We start from the raw sequence: 21,061 nt of genomic DNA, 5'->3' as shown, positions 1-21,061 counted from the left end.
TGTATTTCTACCTTGAAACCCCTGATGTAAGGGCCTGGAAGTGAGACATTGTTGTGCCACTTAGAAGAAATGTATCTCCTATAGAAAGATTGTGATATGTGACACATGCTCGTCTTTCCTACAGGTGGTATTGGGATGACTTTAGCAAACTCTGCTCTTTTGCTGCTCAGAAATGGAATTTGTAACATATTCTGCTAGTTTGTTGCCAGGGCTTGCAGTGCTGTTAAACATACTCTTCCCTTTTGAGGTTGGTTGAATTGAAATTTCAATCACCCTCTTTTTTGTGCTGTTTTTGGTGTCTAAATATAAATTGCTTGCCTCTGAGGTGGCAAGAGCAACTACCCGTCCCTATAGATCCAAAATGGTATCCAGGATTTATCTTCATTTACTTGAGTAAACATGTGTTGCTCTAATATAGTAAAACTTTATTGCTTACTATGTTTCCCTAATGAATTCTTCGAACCGCAGATTCCTTACCTTTAGAGTATTCCTCATGAGCCAGATGGGATCCGGACGTTTTTAGAGCAGTGCTCCAGTGTGTTACTAGGTGGCATCATGTGCCTCCGTGTCCATCTTGTTCCACATCAGGAGTGACAAAGTGGAGTCCCATATAGGTGCCAGCCTTGCATGTTGACGTTAGTTTTTTTTTCTTTCCACACCTTCGAATTCTGATCTGGAGCTCCACCCACTTTTTTGTTGGTTGATGAATTCTTTGCAAAATATTTTCCAATGTGCATGGCAACAATGTCGCCCCATCCCCCTGAAGACTACTAGGTTCAAACCATGCCCTGACTGCCATAAACAGATGTTGGTGACGGACCCGCATGAGGTGTGCCTCTGGTGTTTGGACTCAGGGCACATCTTCAAGTGTGCCCTTATGCACTCAAAGGCAATCTGGGTCCAGGAAATAAAACTGTATGTTGCCTAATACCATAGGAAGTCATGGACTTCACGCAAATCCAGCTCTTGCTTTAAGTCAAGGGGGTAGACTTGTTCCTAGTCTCAAGGGCACTCTCGCAACAGATCCTCTTCATCTGGTGAGCCGAATCTAAATTCAAGGTGTTCAAGCAGGACCTGGGTCATCGGCAATGCCACAGCTAATCAGTCCATGGCGCCGTGTGTGCAACTTCAACTTGCCTCTTATTTTGCACCGACCCTGGTGCTGACCTCCATTCCAGATCCAAGATGCATATCGGTTCCTTCTCCACCGACGCCGGAGGTTGAGCCTCGGCTGACTTCGGGGTCTGACCTCAAGACGAATCTGCTTCGTCCTCAACCATGGTTGTTTTGACTCCACTCCAACACACCTGGTTACTGTACAGTCTGATTCTGACAAAACACTCCCTGTTTCACAAGGCCTACCTCAGGCTTCACCTCCTTTGGCTTGGACTCTCATTGACTTGGACTTGGCTTGGACTCTTATTTATCTGATAATGAGGATAGTAATGATGGGGATGGTTTACCCACACAGTGATGATGATGATATATGTAGGGACTTGTAGGAGGCCAGTGGGCAGGATACCTCCCCTGACACGTTTGGTTTCTGCCTTTGGGCCCCCAACAAAGAAGAGTGCATCATTTGCCATAGTGATTATACCTTCAGGTGAAGTCATAGACCTACTGCTACCTTGAGACAAATGTCCTTACTGTGGACTTGCACCCTGGACAGCCTCATTTGAGCCTTTTGTCCATTTAATAATGCCCTGACTGACTCTCCTATTGATAGTTGGGTTAAGCCTTGCTCTTGCCTTTGGTGAACAGGTAGATAGCCAGGCACCATAAACCGGTGGCGGGCAACCCAGACTTTTCTGCACAGCACCTAGCTCATGAGAGTTTGTTGTTCTAAGCTTCCACCAGCAAATTCGACTTTAATGCATTACTCGTGAGCCCTGCAGATAAGGAGATGAAAACACTTGGGGCATTTGGGAAGCAAATGTTCTGTCCCGCCAGTTTGGTTTTAAATTCAATAAATGTGTTCTGCCTCTTAGGCCCTGATATGCATGGCCTTTGGGACATGGGCAGTCAGATCTTGCTGGCGGTCCTGGAGGAGTTTCAGGCCGCTTTGGCTTAAACCATTCAAGACTAACTATGTAATCTGATAGAGACATCTAGCCGCAGACTCCTTAATTTAGAATATTCCCCAGGCGTCAAAATGGATCCGGAAAAAAACGTTTTCCCCAGCAGTACCTCTGCACGCTGGGGGACGGCATCGTCCGGCTCTGTCCTGATGTTGTCCACAGAAGTGACGTTAATGGAGCCATATAGGCCCCCCCCCCCCGGCATGCTGACGTCAGTTTTTGTGTCCCAACGCGGATCCGGAGAATCGGTTACCTCTGGCCTGTTTTTGATTTTCAGGCCTTCTCAACACCTTTTGGCATCCGGGAACAGTGTGTGATGCCTTCAAAATGTGTGACTCCTGTTCGTGGCAGATGTCTGTGATGGATCCACACGTAATCTGTATGTGGTGCTTGGGCGAGCACCACCACTCCAAGGAGTGCGACGCCTGCCGCCGGCTGAACCCGAATTCCTTGCAGGAACGTTACTTGAAGTAGCTGACCGCCCGAACGTTCCGTTCGGAGCCCCCACGTCACCAGTCTCCTTCCCGTGCTGGGGGATCATTTCGGGACAGGTCGCAGAGTCGTTCCCGGGGACGTTGTTCTCCTGCCGCAGTTAAGCTTAAGAAAAAGAAGTTGAGGAGTCGCCGACCTCTCGCAATGGTGGGCCTGTTGCTCCCGGTCTCTACCGAACACGGATCCTGAGGAGTCGACCCCCATCTACCCGCTGTTTCCTGATGCTGGGGCTACTATGGCCCTTATGGAGGTCTATTCTCGGGCCTTGCTATTCATCTTTGGGTCACCCCCTCTCCCTGGTGCGCCTCAGGCCCCATAGAGGGGATAGGGGCTCAGATCGGGACTTCGCCGGCGGGGTCGCCCTCGGTGCCGGTCGAGCACCCTGATTCCAATTCCGGAGTTGCTGCATCCTCGGGGCTTCCTCCTCGCACATCTAAGCTTTCCAGGTCGACTTTGCACAGCCCTGTGCGGCTCCCTGCGTCAACGCCGGTTGCGGCTGCAGCGCAGCTTTTGCCCCTCAGTTAACTATGTTCCTCACCACAGGTTTCCACCTCGGTGGAGGTTGCGTCGACACCGGTCCGGCGCCAGGTAGACGAGGCTTCTTTGGAGGATCTCATTGTCGAGTTGACACCGTTTCAGCGCTGGAGGTCGTGTCAATGCCGGTCCGCCGCCAGATGGACGAGGCTTCTTCGGGGGCTCTCTATGTCCAGCTGACGCCGTTCGACGCTGGCGCCCTCCCGGCCGTTCCTCAGTTGGTGGAGGGTGGGGAGGACGAGACTGAGGAGGCTCCTGTGGGTTCGCCACCCCCTGGATTGTTTTGCTGTCCCCCGGACCAGGCCCCCCTGTACTGGGAGGGTCTTGAATGCACTAGGGCTGTACAGACACTGTGTTTTGGTGGCAGGATCAGCCTAATGCCATCCCCTATGGATGACCTGTTGTCGCCACCTCGAATGGCCACGGCGGAGCTTGCGAGAGTGGTTTGCAGGGCTACAGACATCTTACAACTGCTCCCGCCCTCCATCTCTTTGCCGTCTGATCCCTTGCTGGAGTTCCTCCACCACCGCATGGTGGACATAGAGCCCTTCTTGCCTTTTGCTGAGTCATTATACAACACTCTTCTAAGGGCATGGGCGAGGCCCTCTTCGGGGGTCCCAGTAAATCGTGCCATTGCACATCAGCATCGCCCTGCTCCAGATGCTCTTGTCTGTTTGTCCTTCCATCCTAGGGCTCAGGGGCTGATGATTCAGGCAGCTTCGGTCTCATTGCCTTCTGCCCCTCCTCCGTTACTCCCTCCCACTTGGGAGTCTCGCTGGTTGGAGTCATGTGGGCGCCATGTATTTGCTTCTATCAGTGCAGTCCTTCGATCCCTGAACACGTCTTGCGTGTTCTCATGGGCCACTGCTGCTCTTTGGGACTCGGTCAAGCGCCTCCTCCCCTCTCTTCCGGAGGGTCTTGGGTCTGACCTGGATCAGTTAATTTGTGGCGGCCGGGAAATGGCGCATTTTTCCATCTGATCGGCCATGAACACCATGAATTCGGTGGGTCGTGCTATAGCCCGGTCCGTTGCTCTGCGTCTCCATGCCTGGCTTCGCGATTGATATTTTCCTGCCAATGTCCAAGAGTGTCTTAGGGATTTGCCCTTTGATGGGGCCTCCTTGTTCGACGGACATGCAGACTCGGCGGTTCAACGTCTCATGTCGGAGTTTCCATGAGTTCTATGTTTTCTAGTCCTTCTGTGGATTTGCGTTTGGTTGCAGTCTTGTCACTGCTTTGTTTGGTAAGTGCCGTTCTTTGGGTTCAAGTTGTCATTACCCAGACTGTGAAGCTGTTTGCCGTCTTACCTTTCTTTTGCTACAGCTGGCCAGCTGTTTTTGTGTTTATTTTTTAAGTCCTCTGCCTAAGAGCTTGTCTCAAGAGGTGTCCCTTGCTTGTAGGGATGTACCATACCCTATGTGGGGTACTTGTTGGCTATTGTTTAGCTACTGCCACTGTAAGTTTCCAAGGCTTCCGTGGGGTCTTCTGCAGCCTGCTTCTTTTCAGTCTCTGCTGCGGGTTTCCTGGTTCGCCCTGCTCTTTCTACTGATGGGACGCCCCGCTGCTACGCCTCACAGGTTTGGTGGTGTACTCTATGGGTTGGACCGTAGCCCTTTTCTGCCTTCTGCTATGCCTGGCTCTCCATTGCGTGTTCTTTTGCCTTCGCTGTGCTCTTTCTGCCTGTCGGCCCATGCCCCTCGGGGGTGTGTCATTCTGTTCCGTCCCGGAACAGTTTCTCCATGTTCTGTATACACGCCCGATGTGTTCGCTGTCACAGGGTGCCAACGGTGATCCATGCACCTCTGTCTTGGCTACGTTCTGTTCGGGTTCATCCCTGGTGTGGGGATGTGTTTGTGTCTTCTCTCATGGCTCGAGCCCACTGGAGTTTTTTTGTCTATAGGCAGTGGAATGTCCGCTAGTTACATCACTATTGTGTGTTGCCTAGTTTTCTCTTTCCATCTGCTCTCCTCTGGCAGAGACTCTGGTTCCTTTTTTTGCTTGCCCCGCAAGCAAAAAGCAGCAGCAGCTTCAGCCACTGGGCTGCTGCTGCTGTTTATGACTCGCTATGGTCTATGTTCCACTCCAGATCTTTCGCTGGTTGTTGTTCTCTGTCGACACTGCCCTTGTTATACCTTCTTTTCTGTCGCCCTTTTGTTTGTGTATTTTTCACTCTTCCTCGTGAAGTGTGTGGTCGGTATCCCCAATTGTCTCACAGGAGGCCAGGCCTCTTTCCCCGTTGACGGGATGCAGTCGCTTTTGGTTATCTTGCCATTGCTGTGACCCAATCCACACTGGTGCTGTTGGCACCTTCTGTGGACTCTCTCTTCCCTGGGGCATTCTTCCTGGGTTCTTCCCCTTGCTTCAAGGGGAAAAGCTTACTGCATGCACGTTTACTGAGTTTCACATGCCTGGTGTTGGGGGTCCTTCCCCAAGTCTCTCTCTCTCTCTCTCTCTCTCTCTCTCTCTCTCTCTCTCTCTCTCGTGTGAGAGCTCTGTGTCACTCACTGGGTTTTTTGTCCCGGTTCTCCTTCGCCGTTGGGCTTTTACATGGCCGTGATGTAGTGTTCATGGTACCCACTGTCTCCATGTGTGTATCATGTCATCCACATGCATGTTTCTGCTTGTTGCCACGGTTCTGTATAACTAGGCATGGTGACGTTCTTCCCTCACCTTCCTTTCTTGGCATCCTCTGTCATGTATGCTTCGTTTGTCTGGTCTGACGCTGACCTACTGTCTCGTCCCTCCTTGGGATGGTGTTTATTGTTAATCTGTGGGATCTGATGTTACCTTTCACTTCTTTTTGCAGAAGTTTTTACAATTTTTTCCATCATACACTGACCTTATTGCTTCCGTTGTTTTCCTTCTTTTATTCTGCCCGGATGACTGACTTCTCATCTGTCCTCTGCAGGATTGTGGCGCCTTTGCCTCGCCTTCAATGAGCTTCCCTGCGGAGCTTCATGGGTGTGGTGTTGGCCGTGCTGGCATTTGCTGTCCCCACTGTCTTTTGGTCAATGTTATTGACGGATTCCTTCTCTTGGAACTTGGTGGGTTTTCAGTCGCAGAGCCCCTTTGGTATCTGTTCTAAGTTAAGGAATCTGCGGCTAGATGTTTCTATCAGATCAATGAGTTACTTACCTTTGGTAACAATGTATCTGGTACAGACACAGTCTAGCCACAGATTCCTTAACGCCCAACCATCCTCCCCATTCTGTGTCGGCCTTTCAGGTGGGGTTCTGCCCACTGGCCGCCTCATAGGTGGCCTTGGCCTTCTTGAGGGGTGCTCTGACTCGCCTGCCTATGGGGCAGGATGTTTTTCTCTGTTCTAGTGCGTTGGCTCTCCACCCTTTCTCTATTTGGGTGGCTAGGTTACATGCTTTTACCTATCTCCCTTGAAGGGGTTTCTGGCGTGGAGATCCCATGTTCCTTCCACCCTCCCTCCACCTCTTGTTTCTCCTCCATTGCCTTGGGGCCCCTTTTATTTATGCTCATAAACTTGAGTTGAGGTTTTATTTGTCTATGTTCCTCTTCATAGGTCATTGTGGGGAGCGTGGTGCACGTGTTCTGTTGTTATTTTTGGTTCTCTGGCCATGACACATGTTGTTCTGCTATTCTTGTACTTTGCAGTTCTGCCATGTGGTTACTGGCTGTCCTTTATGCGCATCCCTTCTGTGGTTGCTCACAGTTCTTCGTTCGTTATGCCCTTCATTTCTGATGCCATTGCCTCTTTGTAGGGGCGTGTCTCTTTGCCTGGGCAGGGCTGTTTCGGGTAAGGGCGGGCTGGTTCGTCCCCTTCCCTTCCTTCAAGTCTTGAGTGCTCTTTTGGCATGGTTCCTTCAAGTGTTGAGTACCCTTTTCATGTAGTGTGGGTTCTCATCATTTTATGGTCTCTTGTTCTTCTTGTATTACAGACTTTTGTTCTCTTTTTCGCACACTGTTCCTATGCTCTCACTGTTTTTGTAGTGTTTCCGTATTGTGGTGCAGAAAAGTTTCCTACAAGAAAACTGACATCAGCACGCCATTGGGGCCTATCTGGCTCCATTGACGTCACTTCAGTGGACAACAACAGGACTGAGCAGGATGATACCGCCCCCCGGCGTGCAGAGGTATTGCTGTGGAAATAGTTTTTTCCGGATCCAGTCTGACGCCTGGGGAATATTCTACATTAAGGAATCTGCGGCTAGACTGTGTCTCTACCAGATACATCGTTACCGAATGTAAGGTACCTGGTTCATTAGGGCTGGCCTGTATAGTATAGCTGCTTGGGACACATGGTGGTTACTAGTGTGGTGCTCCGATGGCACACATGGATGTGACCGACTGGCTTTTCTGGGGATGTGCAGGTGTCTCTAATTGAAATAACCTATGATGACTTTTGCTTCTTTGGAAGAAAGTCTTGTTATGCCTTGCTTACTTTGAAGAAAACATAGCAACATAAACTCCTGCTTACAATGTTCCTCAGCAGCCTGAACTTTCCGAGGCTATCCAGAGGTCTAGAATATAGACATCTCCAGGTTCCTCCTTAACCACAGCAGCCAAGCCAGTCTTTTTATGGCCAAGGACAGGGATCAAGCAGACATTGTTCATGTTGTGAGGCCCACAGTTCTATCCGTTGCCCCCCTCCATCATGTGGCATCAGCCTATAAGCCGCTCTCGTTGACCCTTATCAGCACCTATCAGTCTTGCTACAAGAAGTACAGGCTTTACTGATCAAAGGGACCATGAAGTGGATGCTGGCCTTGGAATTAAGGACAGGTTGTTACTTCTGCAATTGCCTCATGCTGAAGAAAGATGGAGGCCTTTGGCTTATTTTAGATCTTCACTGTCCGAATACCTACCTACGGAAGGACAAATTCAAAATGCTAATACAGGCCAAAGTTCTGTCTGTCCTGGATTCGGATGACTGGATGGTTGCTTTGAACCTGCTGGACGAATGCTTTCACGAGTCCATCCTGCATCATGTTTATGCTCCACATCAGAGGACACGGCAAGAGTCACTCAAGACACTCAGATCAGCTTAAAGGGGTGGTGCCTGTATGTGGTTCCGCTCCATCGCTTTCGGGGAGGAACAAGGTCAACACAGAACCGCTTGATGTCACATAGCAATCCGCAGGGTAGAAATATCCATATCCACATCCATATCCAGTTTGACTCCTGTTTAATATTCTAAAGGGGTGGAGCCTGCGGTTAGGTAGAGTATCCACCAGATAGAGCATTACTAAAGGTCAGTAATTTTATTCTTCCTGGCTATTTTCCTTGTTTGGCTACTTCACAACTTTTCCTCTGTTGTCCTTGCTCAAGATTCATTTTTTTGTCACTACCTGCTACTATTTTGTCCTTGGAAATTAGCCTTTCCTCAGTTTCTCTCCATTTTATTAGAAGTTTCTCCACTTGACCCATTTTGTCTGTTTTCATTGTCCAACTTCTTAACTTCGGTTCCAGTTAAATCTCTCCTTATCTTTGAATACATCTTGACTCCACTTTTTTGTCAGAGCTTTTCTTTCTTTAGTCCTGGCTATATTTTATCTTTTCGGAGACATCCCAGCATGAAGCCAGAGTTGGAACTATAACGCAAATACCCAAAACGTTATGTCCCTTTCAGCTGCTTCCAAAGTGCCACAACATGAACCTGCAGAAAGGGTACTCTATATTCACTTTTTACGCTAAATAGCACCAGTCAAACATATTCCCCAATTGCTGTTCTGGACACCATTAAAATAGGTTGTGCAGCTAGATGGAGACAAAGCTGTGTCTCCTTTACGTTCTTTCATTCATTTGCAGCGCAGGGGGGCGGAGCGCGAAGAGCGAGCATGCCGACAACGAGTCAAATGGTAGCAAAAAAGGAATGTTGGACAAACCTAAGAGAAATAAGGTGTGCATCTCTCCACCATTATTTTCACTGAATGAACTTTCCGCCCTAAAGGAGAGGTAGCACCCAATAGATGAAGTACAAGGAGTAAAGGACACATGGGACTAATGTTGGTAATTCTTCAAATGCAGGAGGTGTGTTTCCCTGCCACATTTGAGAGTGTTTTGAAACATCTAATTTAAACTCGCACAAGAACGTTACAGTTGAAGCTATGAACATCGATGTGGCAATATTGCAGCATGTCAAAGTTTGTCTTAAATGTTTTTATTGCAGTAATGGCATTTTTTAAGAGCTTCAGGGCTTCGTAGAGTAGTACATAAATCGCAAGGAAGGAATTGTGGACTGCAGTATTTATGATTGAAATACAGAGGGGTTCTGGGAACTGTTGTACCACAGAGAAGTGTGAGCATGGGAGGTAGGAAGGCCCCAGCAGTGTGGCAAAGAGCTCACGGGTAATTAAGAGGTCACGTGGGTATGCAGCTGAGCTTGTAACAGTAATTTAGGTGAGCAGACGTCAGCATAGAGCAAAGCTTTTCACTGGGAGCTGAAGACAGTGTAGCTGTGGGATCAACACACAGTCTAGATGTAGTCACACGAGTGAAATAATCAGTGCCACGGTAGGCATTTATCTAAATGCAACTGTGATTTGCAATTTTGAAGGTGGCAGGGGAGTACACATTATTTCAGAAACCGGTTCACCCACAGTGATGATAGAATGTTAAAATGATCGGGTGGAGAAGCAGTTCAGTACGGGGAGCGTTTGAAGCACTTCTAAGGTCATTAATAATGTTAGCAACTTACAGTGTTCATAGGAAATGAGGCAGATGCTTGTTTTTATCCACAAAATGCCTGTGTTCATAGTGTGTATTTGCGCACAACATGAGTGCCATTCAATTGATTGGAATATATTTTTTATACTTTAGAAACCCCCGAAGAAGGGATTTTTCCCGAAATGCATTGGGTGACTGAAAATAAAACGTGGCATAAGGAAACAAGGATTCTCCTGTGTTTTTTGCAAAAGCTTAAGGATTGAAGAAATGGATATAATGGATTGAAGATAAAACGGAGTAAAGAAATGATGAATAAAATGGTGAAAATTTGGAAAATTAAACTTATGGATTACGAATTTAATTAATTAAGTTCATTAAAATAGGTTGTGCAGCTAGATGGAGACAAAGCTGTGTCTCCTTTACGTTCTTTCATTCACCTGCCAAATGGCACACCTATGCTGAACTGGAGGGCACTTACTCTGAACACAAAGTTGTAGAATCTCCATATTCTTTTTATTGTATTTCTTTCCAGGTGCACAAAGTAACTTCCACATGCTTTCTGTTTTTATAAACTCTCCAGAAGATTATCATCTTTTTTCTTGTAGTGGCCAAGAAGACTGTGCTGAAGGCAGACATCTCCTTGTGCTTGAACTATGGACATTCTCTGCCTTTAGGTCTTCCCATAGTTTGCATATGCAGGCTTCAAATCATTCAGAACACTGCCAGTTTTAACTAAATCTTCCTCATCGTTCCTCGACATCCTCTCACCTTGCACAATTTAATTTGCTTCATGTGACCAAACATGGAGCCTTTACATAGAGACTTCTAGCTGCAGATTCCTCACCTTTGAAATATTCCCCAGGCATCAGACTGGATTGGAAACCTCAGCACACTGCCAGGTGGGGTCATGCAGCTCCGCACTGGCATTGTTTTGCTGCAGAAATGACAAACAGAGCCCATTAGATGCCGCCCCTGCCTTTGTGTGTCTCATTGACCGTACCAGGAAATATCTTCTGTGTACTAGGGATTTCACCACCTAAAACAACAGATTTTAAGCCCAATAGGGACTGTGGCCGACAAATGCCTGTGACGGATCTCCACCAGGTATGCCTGTGGTGTCTGGAGTCGGGCCATGAGTCCAAGGCCTGCAGCTACTGTGTGTCAATGAACCTGACAGCCATCAGTAACCACAAAGTCAAACTTCACACCACCAAGCACAAAAAAACTCCTTGTTGGGGCTGTTCCAAGTCGCTGTCCGCATTCAAAGTTCCATCTTGCTCCTACTTCCAAAGTTGCCGGAACCGCTTGAGGGGCCTTCCTCCTTCACAGTTCAAATCCTCATGTAAATCGAAAAAGAAGCATGAGAAATTGAAGCAGGATTCCATTCCCTTCCACCACTCACATTTGCCTGAGCAGGTGCGGGGTGCTGAGCCCTTCGCTCTCTACCAAAGTTGGTTAACTTTGGAGCCAATCCCGCATTTAGTAATGGCACAGCCCAGATTTCCGGGGCTGACGGCCACTCCACGCCAGATCAAAGAGTTCCATGCAGCCGTGCTCTGTCTCTTTAGATCCTTACCAATTTCCTCTGGTGCTCCATTGGGCCCCAAGGAGCCGAGAAGCCTTCCATCTGGATTACTGCCAGTTGAGTATGCCCTTGGCGTCAGTTGGATCTTCCAAGCCTATCTTACCTCCGACTCCAGTTCTAATCCCTCTTCTGGCTCACAAACTATGCCGCCCCCAGGTACAATGCTTCAGCAGGAGGACCTAATAGCTCTCTTTTCTGCCAATATAGCACCGGTCAAACCTCAACTGAATTTGCACCCGATTTCTTCCTAAGTGCCACTTTTCCCACTTGATTTGTCACCTCCACAAGGGAGGCAATGGAATCTCCTGCACATCTCCTAGAATGTTATGCTTTGTTCAGCAGGCAGTTATAACCCTACTTTGATGCTGGCTGGATGTTCACCTGTGGATGGGATCTTTCTTCTGAATAAAACCAGAACTTGTTACCTTCAACTTGTGGATTCCTATTTTACAGCAACATTATCTGCATTCCCTTTTTGAAACAGATTCGGACAATGACTATGACCTGGGTGATCAGTTTGCACTACCCTTAATGATAATTGGTATGAGGACTTGCAGGAGGCTAGTGGTCTTGATACCTCCCCAGAAATGGATATACTCTAGTACCCTGGACCAGCCACAGAATAATCTGCTTCCTACAGCATGACAATTTGTAGGTCGGCTGAAGTGCTTTATGTACAGCTCCCCACCTTGAAGATAAAAACGAATGAATTGACATAAGTTCTCCTAATGGGGCAGACATCTTCTGAGTCCCTTCTTTTTTTAATGAGGTACTGACGGATACTCTGTTTGTGGAATTGGCCCGACCTCTGACCCGACACTCATTTGACAAATTGTCAGATGCCATCGCCGTGCTCAAGGCCTACCCTGCTTTTCGCTCGCACCACCCTTCACCCAAGAGCCTATTGGTGCAAGCGTCCACGAACCGATTTAACTTTAACACATTTCCTACCACTACCCGAGTATCTAAGTGGGAAGAAACATTTGGCAAACGTCTATTTTTTTCCATCAGTCTGGCCCTCCGATCTGTTAACGCCAGTTGCTTTCTTAGACGCTCCTCTTGCGCCCTTTCGGGTTTGGTAGTACAGTCCACCCTGGTATGCCTGTAGATCCTCTACCTGTTCTCGCTCAGATGATTCTAAGTCGTCATAATGCAACCAAGTTCATGTTTGGTTGTGGCTTGCGCACCACTGATTCTTATCGGGTGGGCCATAGGCACCAATGTTGCCATTCGCTGCCATTTGTAGCTGCAATCAATTGGGTACTAGGGCTATGTTCAGTCCTCCCTGATCAACATGCCCTTTGACAGGACTCGCCTGTTCGGGAGCAAGGCTGATTCTGCTCTTGACCATTTGATGAAGAGCAGGGCTACCACTCGCTCTCTTGGCCTTTCTTCCACACCTCACCACCTGGAACAGTTTCACCTCTCCTTTCTTGGATTTGACGGAAGTGCCCCAGGCTGCCAGCCTCCCCAAAGAACCTTGCAGTTTCATGGTCTATCTGACCACCGACCCCAAGGTCAAGATCAACGGGCCTCCCAGTCTACTGCTCCCCCTGCAACCCCACTTGCCAAACCTCTTAAGTGTGCCCTTAAATGAGCACGTCCACCCTGTGGAAGGCAGAATCCACCAATTCTACCCGGGTTGACAGGCAATATCTTACGGACTGTTGGGTTCTCCAAATTGTCCATAGGGTTTACTCCTTACCCTTCCATTTTTCCCCGCCTCAACTTACACCGTCTTTCAAGCAACTGACGGAGGACTATCTTTCCATTTTGTGGCAGGAAGTGCAAACCCTTTTGGCCAAAGAAGCTATCGAGAGGGTGCCTGTGCCAGAAGTAGATTGTGGTTGTTATTCCCACTACTTTCTGAAGCCCAAGAAAGATGGAGGCCTGCAACCTGTTTTAGAACAACTCCCTCTGAATGCCTTCCTTCGGAAGCCGACCCTGAAGCCTAGATTGTGGCATTGGAGCTGCAGGATGCCTATTTTCATATACCTGTCCTGCCAGGCTAGGATCCTGCGGTTTTGGGGGGGGGGGTATAGGACCACTTTCAGTTTGCAGTGCTCCCATTTGGTCTCTTTAGTGCCCCTTGGTTGTTCACAAAAGTGATGGTGATGGTGGCAGCTCGCCTTTGGAGGTGGGGTGCCAGTCTTCCCCTACTTTGATGATTGGTTGTTGAAAGCGGGTTTGGGCCCCGTAGTCATCCGCCACCACCAGACTATGGCAAACCTCCTGTCCTCTTTGGGGTTCACTATCAATGTGCTGAAGTCACACTTGATTCCTTCTCAGACTCTCCCTGTCATCTGAGCCACTCTGGACAAGGTCTGATTTTGTGCTTTTCCCTCAGGAAAGAAAGTCCAAGACATTCAGGCTTTGATCACAATATTTCAACCTTGATCCTGGATTTCAGTGCGGTTGACTCTGAGACTACTGGGGCTGATGGCTGCCAGCATCCTGCTCGTCGAACAAGCAAGAGGGCATATGAGGGCTCTACTGTGAGATCTGAAGTCCTAGCGGGGCCGACAACAATGGGACCTCTCCACCACATCGACATTTTTGAGGAGACTGCAAAAGATATGCAGTCGTGGTTGCTGGACTGTGATTGGGTCAGCGGCAGAACCCTCTCCCATGCCCACCCAGACCTAATGGTAGTGACCAATGCGTCACTTCTGGGTTGGAGGGGCCTCTTGGGAACGGTGGAGATCAGAGGCCTCTGATTTCCAGTGGAGTCCTGGCTCCATATTAACCTGCTGGAGCTGAGCAGGCATCTGCTTAGTGTTGAAAGTGTTCCTGACCTCTATCATAGGGAGGCCTGAGCAGGGACTCCCAGACAACAACCCTGCCATGTGGTACTGCAACAAACAGGGGGGGGGTGGGGGCACAGACCCTATGCCTGGAGGGAAAAAAGGCAAGGCTGTGCAGAAAAGTACCATCTCCAGCTGGATCGTGCTCTGCATTAAGATCTGCTACACATTGGCTAAAAAGGAGCATCTGGAAGGACTGCATGCTCACTCTACCAGGCCAAAGCTACTACCACTGCATTAACACGCAGAGTCCTTGTCTTAGACATATGTCGGGCAACTACGTGGGTGCTCCTCCATACGTACACAAAGAACTATTGTTTGGGCAGCTAGATTAGGCGAGAGTTGCATTGCCTGCTCAGACCTTCTAGACTCTCTAGTTTGTGTCCATTCACTGACTCGTCTCAAATAAGTACTACTTTGGTATCAATTGAAAAGGTGAGGAATCTGTGATTAAAGGTCTCTATCATTAGAAAAAGTTACTTACCTTCTGCAACAGACGTTTCACACCGACTTTACAATCCTCCCACTGCTGTGATTGGACTCTTATCTTTCATAAGATCTCCCGCCCTGGAACCTGTACACCGGTCATGATTCGCTCTTTGGGCTCTGCATCTGGGAGTGCGGCAGCCTTGAAAGCAAATGATGTCAGCACGCATGGGTGGTGCCTATATGGGCCCTTCATGTCATTTCATGGAACGACTTCAATGCAGAGCTGCACAGCGTACCTGGCGGCGTGCCGAGATACTGTTGAAAAGATTCCAGAACCCGTCTGACGCCTGCGGAATATTCAAAAGGTGAGGAATCGATGACTAGATAGTCTGTACTAGAAAGAGAGTTATCGATGGTAAGTAACTTTTTAAGGCCTTCATCATCCGTTGTGCTCATTCATGGATTCCAGTTTTTAACCTCATCCAGTGGCTCACCTGAAAATTCCTAAATAACGAAGCGTAAGTTTTGGTGGTTTATCGGTTTCTGCTAACCTTTAGAATTCTTTGTCATTCTATATCCTTTTGAAATCATGGTGCCTGTGGTACAACAGTAAGCCTGAAGGTGGGAAGTCTGGGACTACGAGCTATGAGTGAATATAGGATATTTGGATGTGCCACAGTGACCCCTTGGTATAGCTACCCAGTGCCTCCTATGACAATGCAACTCATTTGTACGCTCCTTTTTAAGATTACAGATGATTTCCTCGTTATAAATGAGCTGTATAACAATGGCAAATCTTACAAAATACAGATAAAAAACAAAACAATGTGTATAATAAAGAGAGATGACCACTTACATTTGAGATATTTTAAACAACTCAACTCTTCCCACTTGGCAATATGTTTTTTTTCATTAGCTTCATACAGTTACTGTTGAGGCTTGCAATATCTAATTGCTAGATGTTCAATGTTTAATAGCCACAGCTCTGTGCATTTCAGGGTTTGGATGTCTGACTGATTGGGACTTTGCATTTGAGGGGTTGGTTCTCTAGCTGCTTTGCTCTTTGCTGCTGGGGTTGGCATGTTGAACTGTATTGTAGAAGGGGCAGCTAGTGGCCAAGATATTTGGTAAGGGGAGATTGAAAGCATAATGGTTCAGTGTTTATTGCTTGGGACTGGCATCTAACAGCCTCAAATCTTTGCTTGAGGGTGCTGGTTGACTAACAACATTGGTCCTGTGCCTCTTGGTGTTGAATTATCATTCGCATGCCCACTCTGATGTTGCCTCTGGGACTTTTATGTCCTTCCTTGTGCCGCAGGAGTTTGGAATGTCAGACTCTAGTTCTCAAAGATTGGTGCACATAATTTTGAATAACATCTTTTCTTCTTCCTTAGGGCCGATGTACTCAAAACCTCCCCCCTTGCCCATCACGGAGTGGAGTATTTCAAGCCAAAGCCAAGTAAGTTTTCAGGAAAGCGTTCACACCTACTATGCTGCACCCGACCTTCACAGTGCCTCATCCCATGCAGCAGTGCCTCCATGCTCACCAAAGGGGCGCACTGTTCAGTGCAGTAGATAGTATACCCTCTACCCTAGTTGCGCTCTGTTTGAGTTGTAAAGTGTTTCTGCTGCACACTGATTGGCTTTAGAATTACTGGGCTTTAGAATTACTGGGCGGAACACTTATTGGTCTGAACACTTAGGGCCTCATTAAAATGTCGGTCGGAAAGCAATCCGACCAACTGCATTCTGACCGACTCCTTGTCAGAATGGTTTCCAACCGAATGGAATTTGTGTAGTCCGACCGACCAGTCGATTATGATGCTTCTGAACACCTTTCGGTCGGACTCCCATTGACTTCAGTGGAAAGACCGACAACACATTGAAGGGTGGGGTGGGGTGGGGGTGCGGGGGGGTTGGGGGGGGGGGGGGGGTTGCGGAAAACCTTGCGCCCTGTGGCACACTTCCTGCCACACCGTGCAATGTTGGAAGGAGGGAACCCATGGGTAACCCCATAGGCCCCAACCAGAGGACTCCGAGTGAAAGTCTGCTACGGGCCCCCAAAGTCGGTTTCTGATAGCTGATTCCTGATTCGTGTCAGAAAAACCGAGTCGGAAAGGCTGTCCAAATCCAACATCGTAGTACATCCGTCGGAAACGCGGTCTGTAGACCTGCACAAATCTGCTCCAACTGACTCGGGTTCTCTGATTGCTGGTCAGGACCGAGTCGGAAAGTCCGAACGGTTTTCGACTATCGTAATCGGTCGGTCGGATATGTTTCCGAGTTGGTCGGAAACACAGGTTTCAACACAGATTTGGAATGCTGTTCAGAGCCTTTCCGACTGTCATCGTAATGAGGCCCTAAGTGAGTTGTATCTTAACCTGCTGTGTTGGAAGTGCACTGACCGTACATTTGGCTACATCATTAGTATGCTGCCCTCTATCTTTGATGTGTTCCAGATGAGCTGCACACTGATTGGGCTACAGACTGGTTGTGCAGCAGTGAGACTGTATGATGACCGGGCGACATGCTCCCCTGTTCTCCTCTCACACATGGTTTGTGCTGCTCCCTTTTAGGATTGTGGTAGAGGATGGCTCCTCAGAGGCCTTGGTGCTGTGCAGGAACCAGCTTGTGATGTCGCTGCTGAGGCTGTCGTCTTCGCAGTGGGATGGGGTGCAGCAACATGTCTTGGGGTTGGGAGAAGCCCACGTCCAGCAATGGGGTCGGAGCGCTGAACACAGGGTAAGATATGGTTGCAACCTATATTGGAAATCAGATTGTGCTGCAAACCTTAGAGGATGCTTGAAGTACTGTAAACCCTTAGCACAGCACATTCATCCTTCATAATAAAACAGTACAATAACTTCCCTCGGCGTCCCCACATTCAAGTCGATGGTGCTTGCATACACTATCCATACGGGATAGTGTAGAACCCGATTCCCAGATCCATCGGGCTTCTTTCTTGCCAGAGCCCCTACTCACTTTGTAAAGAGCATTTACACTTGGTGCACCCCAATAGCCTGTTCACCTGAGGGCCTCCTCGTGCTTCTTTATGTTGAGCACACCTATCTCGATGTTTCTGAAACCAAGGACATCCAAGTCCACCGTATAGTGCCCCTTCATTTCACACATGTACACTATTGTTTTCATCCCTCTTTCTGCATATCCCTGACACGTTCTCTTGAAAAGGAAGTAAGTGGGCCATCTAGTACTGCTTAAGAAGGGAAGCAGCAGTGCAAGCATTGCCTAACCCCGACCACAGTCCTCAAACCGCACTCTTCCTCTCAGCCTTGCCTTCTCGGTCCATTTTCTGCAGCTGGGTGCAGTACATAATAAATTAAAAATACAAATTATCTAAAGGCCCAAGTGCTATCTTTGGGGCTTAGCGTTGTCAGATACGAAGACTAGTCTCGATTCCACCACTTGCCTCTTTCTTCCATCACCCTACCATCCTGTCTCTTTATCTCACTCCTTCATGTTCTTTTCTTTCTCTCCTTTCTGGCTGTTAACTTCGCTTTGTCTAACTCCTTTTTTTCCTCTTTTTTCTGCTTTTCTCTTTTCTTCTACATCAAGGTCTGATGATGAAAAATAATTCTAGTCCCTAAAAATGAGTGACCACCTCCTTCAAACGCGGGCACAAGTTATGCACTGTCTTTCAGGATCATATGCACCATGTCAGCTGTTCTTGTTGGAGATTTCACAAGCACATGTAGCTTTTTTTAACATTCACTTTTTTTGTACTAAACGGACATTGTAAATGGCAGCCTCTACAAGAATTATATTTCAGGATACGTCTCTAGTGACCAAAGCCCAGATTCAATATCTGTACATGTAATATATGTGACTTCTTGTTATGGAGAGCTCTTGGGGGCAATTTGCCTCTGGGACTAATCATAATTTGGTCTCTGACCCCTGTGCATCCAATAACCTTGTGAGCAGGAATCAAGAAGAGAGAGAGTGCATTTCTTTTTCTGCCGTCTCCTGTCCCTGGGGATTTGTTATTTTCTATCCACCTCAGTTTGTGCTGTGTTCCTGCTTTTGGGAAAATCTAAAACTTCCATTCCTTTTCTACTATCCATGATCTGACTTACCTCAGCCCAATCCTCTGTCACTCTCCTCTAGACACTTAACTCCTCATCGAGTTAGGTGAATAGTCACACATGCAATTTGTGGAGTCTGAGTTGAGTATTTCTGATGCTATGTGCAGTGCTCCACTACGCCCCGGGTAAGGTCAGCAATTTAGAAATACCCATGCTAAAATAAAATATTGCTACAGAGTGCTGGGGTTGGAAATGCTCTTGAATGTCGTTGGTTTTGCAGTTCTCGTGGTAGCTCCACTGGGGCTGGCTGAAAGGTGCTCTTATACCATAGCTGGAGGATTGAGGTAATGCAGGGCATTCCTGGAAAGATTGAGGCTTGTTTCACCCAAGATTTCCTCTTAACTGCCACAGCGTAAACCCAATGCCTGCTATGTAGAGTCCTGTCCAATAATATCCATAGTGCATGTAGGCTCCCACTTAGAGCATAGGAAATGTAAATGTCCTGTACCATTAGGTGAATTGAAAACCTCATGCTTCCAGATAATTGCCTAGGGCTTTAATCTCAGCACTGGTACCACAGTATTCCTGCTGGTTTCCACTGGTGACTTGTACCACCGGGCACAGCCATTTGTCTCTAGTAGGATTAATTAAAGGTTCATATGATAGAGAGGTCCTCACACTGGATTTGCATGTTGACCAGTTGATCGGTAAGTCCCTCGCTCAGTGGATTCACAGAAGAATTGTGTTTTTGAGGCGATAGCCATCATACACACACAAGACTTTGGGTGAAGATGAGGCTTGTGAGGCATCTAACTGCTATTGGCAAGGCCTTTAGGTGGACACGACCAGGATTTCATCTTAATCCAGTAGCCCTGAAAATAACTTGACTTGAGGTCAGAGTTGTTTAAACTTTCCCTGTTGAGTGTACCTTGGTAGACCTGAGAAACATTACGGTTCATTGAGACCCTTTATCCGACCCCGAGGATCCCTTGATTTCCCTGGCATCCTGGCCTACTGGGTGGACTGGATTTCCACATAGTTGTCATCCAAATTAGGGTCTCAGTAGAGCCAGCCTAGGGGGTCTTCTGAGCTCCCAAGTGATCAGTACTTACTGAGAGGGGTGAGCAACTAGTTTCACTCCATTTTCAAACAAGCAAAATCCACCTTTTTTAGTTGACCTACAGATCAAAAATTGAGATTCCAACTCCAACACAGCGAGATTACACTCCACAGTCCAACTTCAGAAAATGGCATAACTAGCATAGAATTCTTTGAACTATGGGCACCTTTCATATGAACAAAGGGATCACGGACATCCACGGAATAGGATATATGTGCTAATGACTGATGCTTAGTTGTAAAGTCCAAACTAAGACCCCCTTTTCAGCTGCTTCAGAGGAAGTGATCCACTCTGAGTGGTGTGCAGCCTTACTCTGGAGTACCTGCTCAGACTGCCTTACATAAACCGTGTGTGCCTTTAACAAGGAGCTTGTAAGTTCATCATAACCTGAAACTTATGCATTTATGTGGAATCCTGTTGCAAACACTTGCACGCAAATGCAGCACTCCGTTCTTAAATTGCTCTTTTATATTGCCTGTTGAATGCCAAGGTGATTACTTTTTAAAGCCACATCCCGTTTTAATGCCTGCATGTGTGCTCAAAGTGCAGTCAACCCTGTCCGCCACCAACCTTTGTTTACAGTTTCAGATGTTGCCAGATATGGTTTTATGGTGTGTGGGAATGCATGCCATTTAACTGTTGTGGACATCATGGTATTATGTGACTATGGCATGTGCACATTTTATTTAATTGTGTCTAAAGTTCCCAGAGGAAATGATGACAGCACTGGAACCTTGGACCTCGTGTGAAATGCGCACTTTCTATATACTGCATGCCAATCTTAGAATCAATCACATGGACTTCGTAAGCTAGAGAAGAGGGTAGGGGCATGGGGAGGAAATCACTTGAAGAATGTAGGATTAACCAAATACGAGGGAGAATAGGTAAGTTATTTTCAGAACTTGACACAGTATTGTCCTCGAGTATCACCTGTAGAGCCACCATATCTCTTACATCTTGTGTGGGTAGTCGAAAGACATTTATTTGCTGCAGACCTCAAGCTTCTGTTGGGAAATAAGGGACATGCAATTATGTGAGGTAATTAGGTCCACAGCCATACAGAGCCTTAGTCCTAGGCAGTCAGTCTTAGAGGTCGTTCCTACTGTGACCAATGGTCTGATTTCAGGGCAAACGAAATAATGGGCAAGCGACTTGATTTGGGGCTTGCTTGAAATTAAAGACTCACACTTTGGGGGCACCTGTATATAAGCTACTGCAGTAGTACAGGTGAGACATTGTAAAGGTAAGAATTAGAGATTTTCGGGGAGAAATGGAGCAGCAGAACAATTCTTTTTAGCAGACCTAAATGGTACAGTGAACTTTTGAAGTGCACATTTAATTGA

General features: G+C 47.5%; 1 protein-coding gene across 1 annotated transcript in view; it reads left to right on the top strand.

Annotated features, from left to right (window-relative positions):
• Positions 1 to 21,061, top strand: part of CTC1 (CST telomere replication complex component 1) — a 167,800-nt gene that overhangs the window by 106,265 nt on the left and 40,474 nt on the right. The window contains exons 21-22 of the mRNA XM_086945964.1: positions 15,953 to 16,017; positions 17,135 to 17,300. Coding sequence (XP_086802090.1) covers positions 15,953 to 16,017; positions 17,135 to 17,300 — 231 coding nt within the window. The remainder of the gene's footprint in view (positions 1 to 15,952; positions 16,018 to 17,134; positions 17,301 to 21,061) is intronic.

This window comes from Lissotriton vulgaris, chromosome 12, assembly GCF_964263255.1.
Source record: "Lissotriton vulgaris chromosome 12, aLisVul1.2, whole genome shotgun sequence".
NCBI classification, from domain to species: Eukaryota; Metazoa; Chordata; class Amphibia; order Caudata; family Salamandridae; genus Lissotriton; species Lissotriton vulgaris.
The sequence above is the reverse complement of the archived record's forward strand: the minus strand, read 5'-3'. Positions and strand labels throughout refer to the sequence as shown.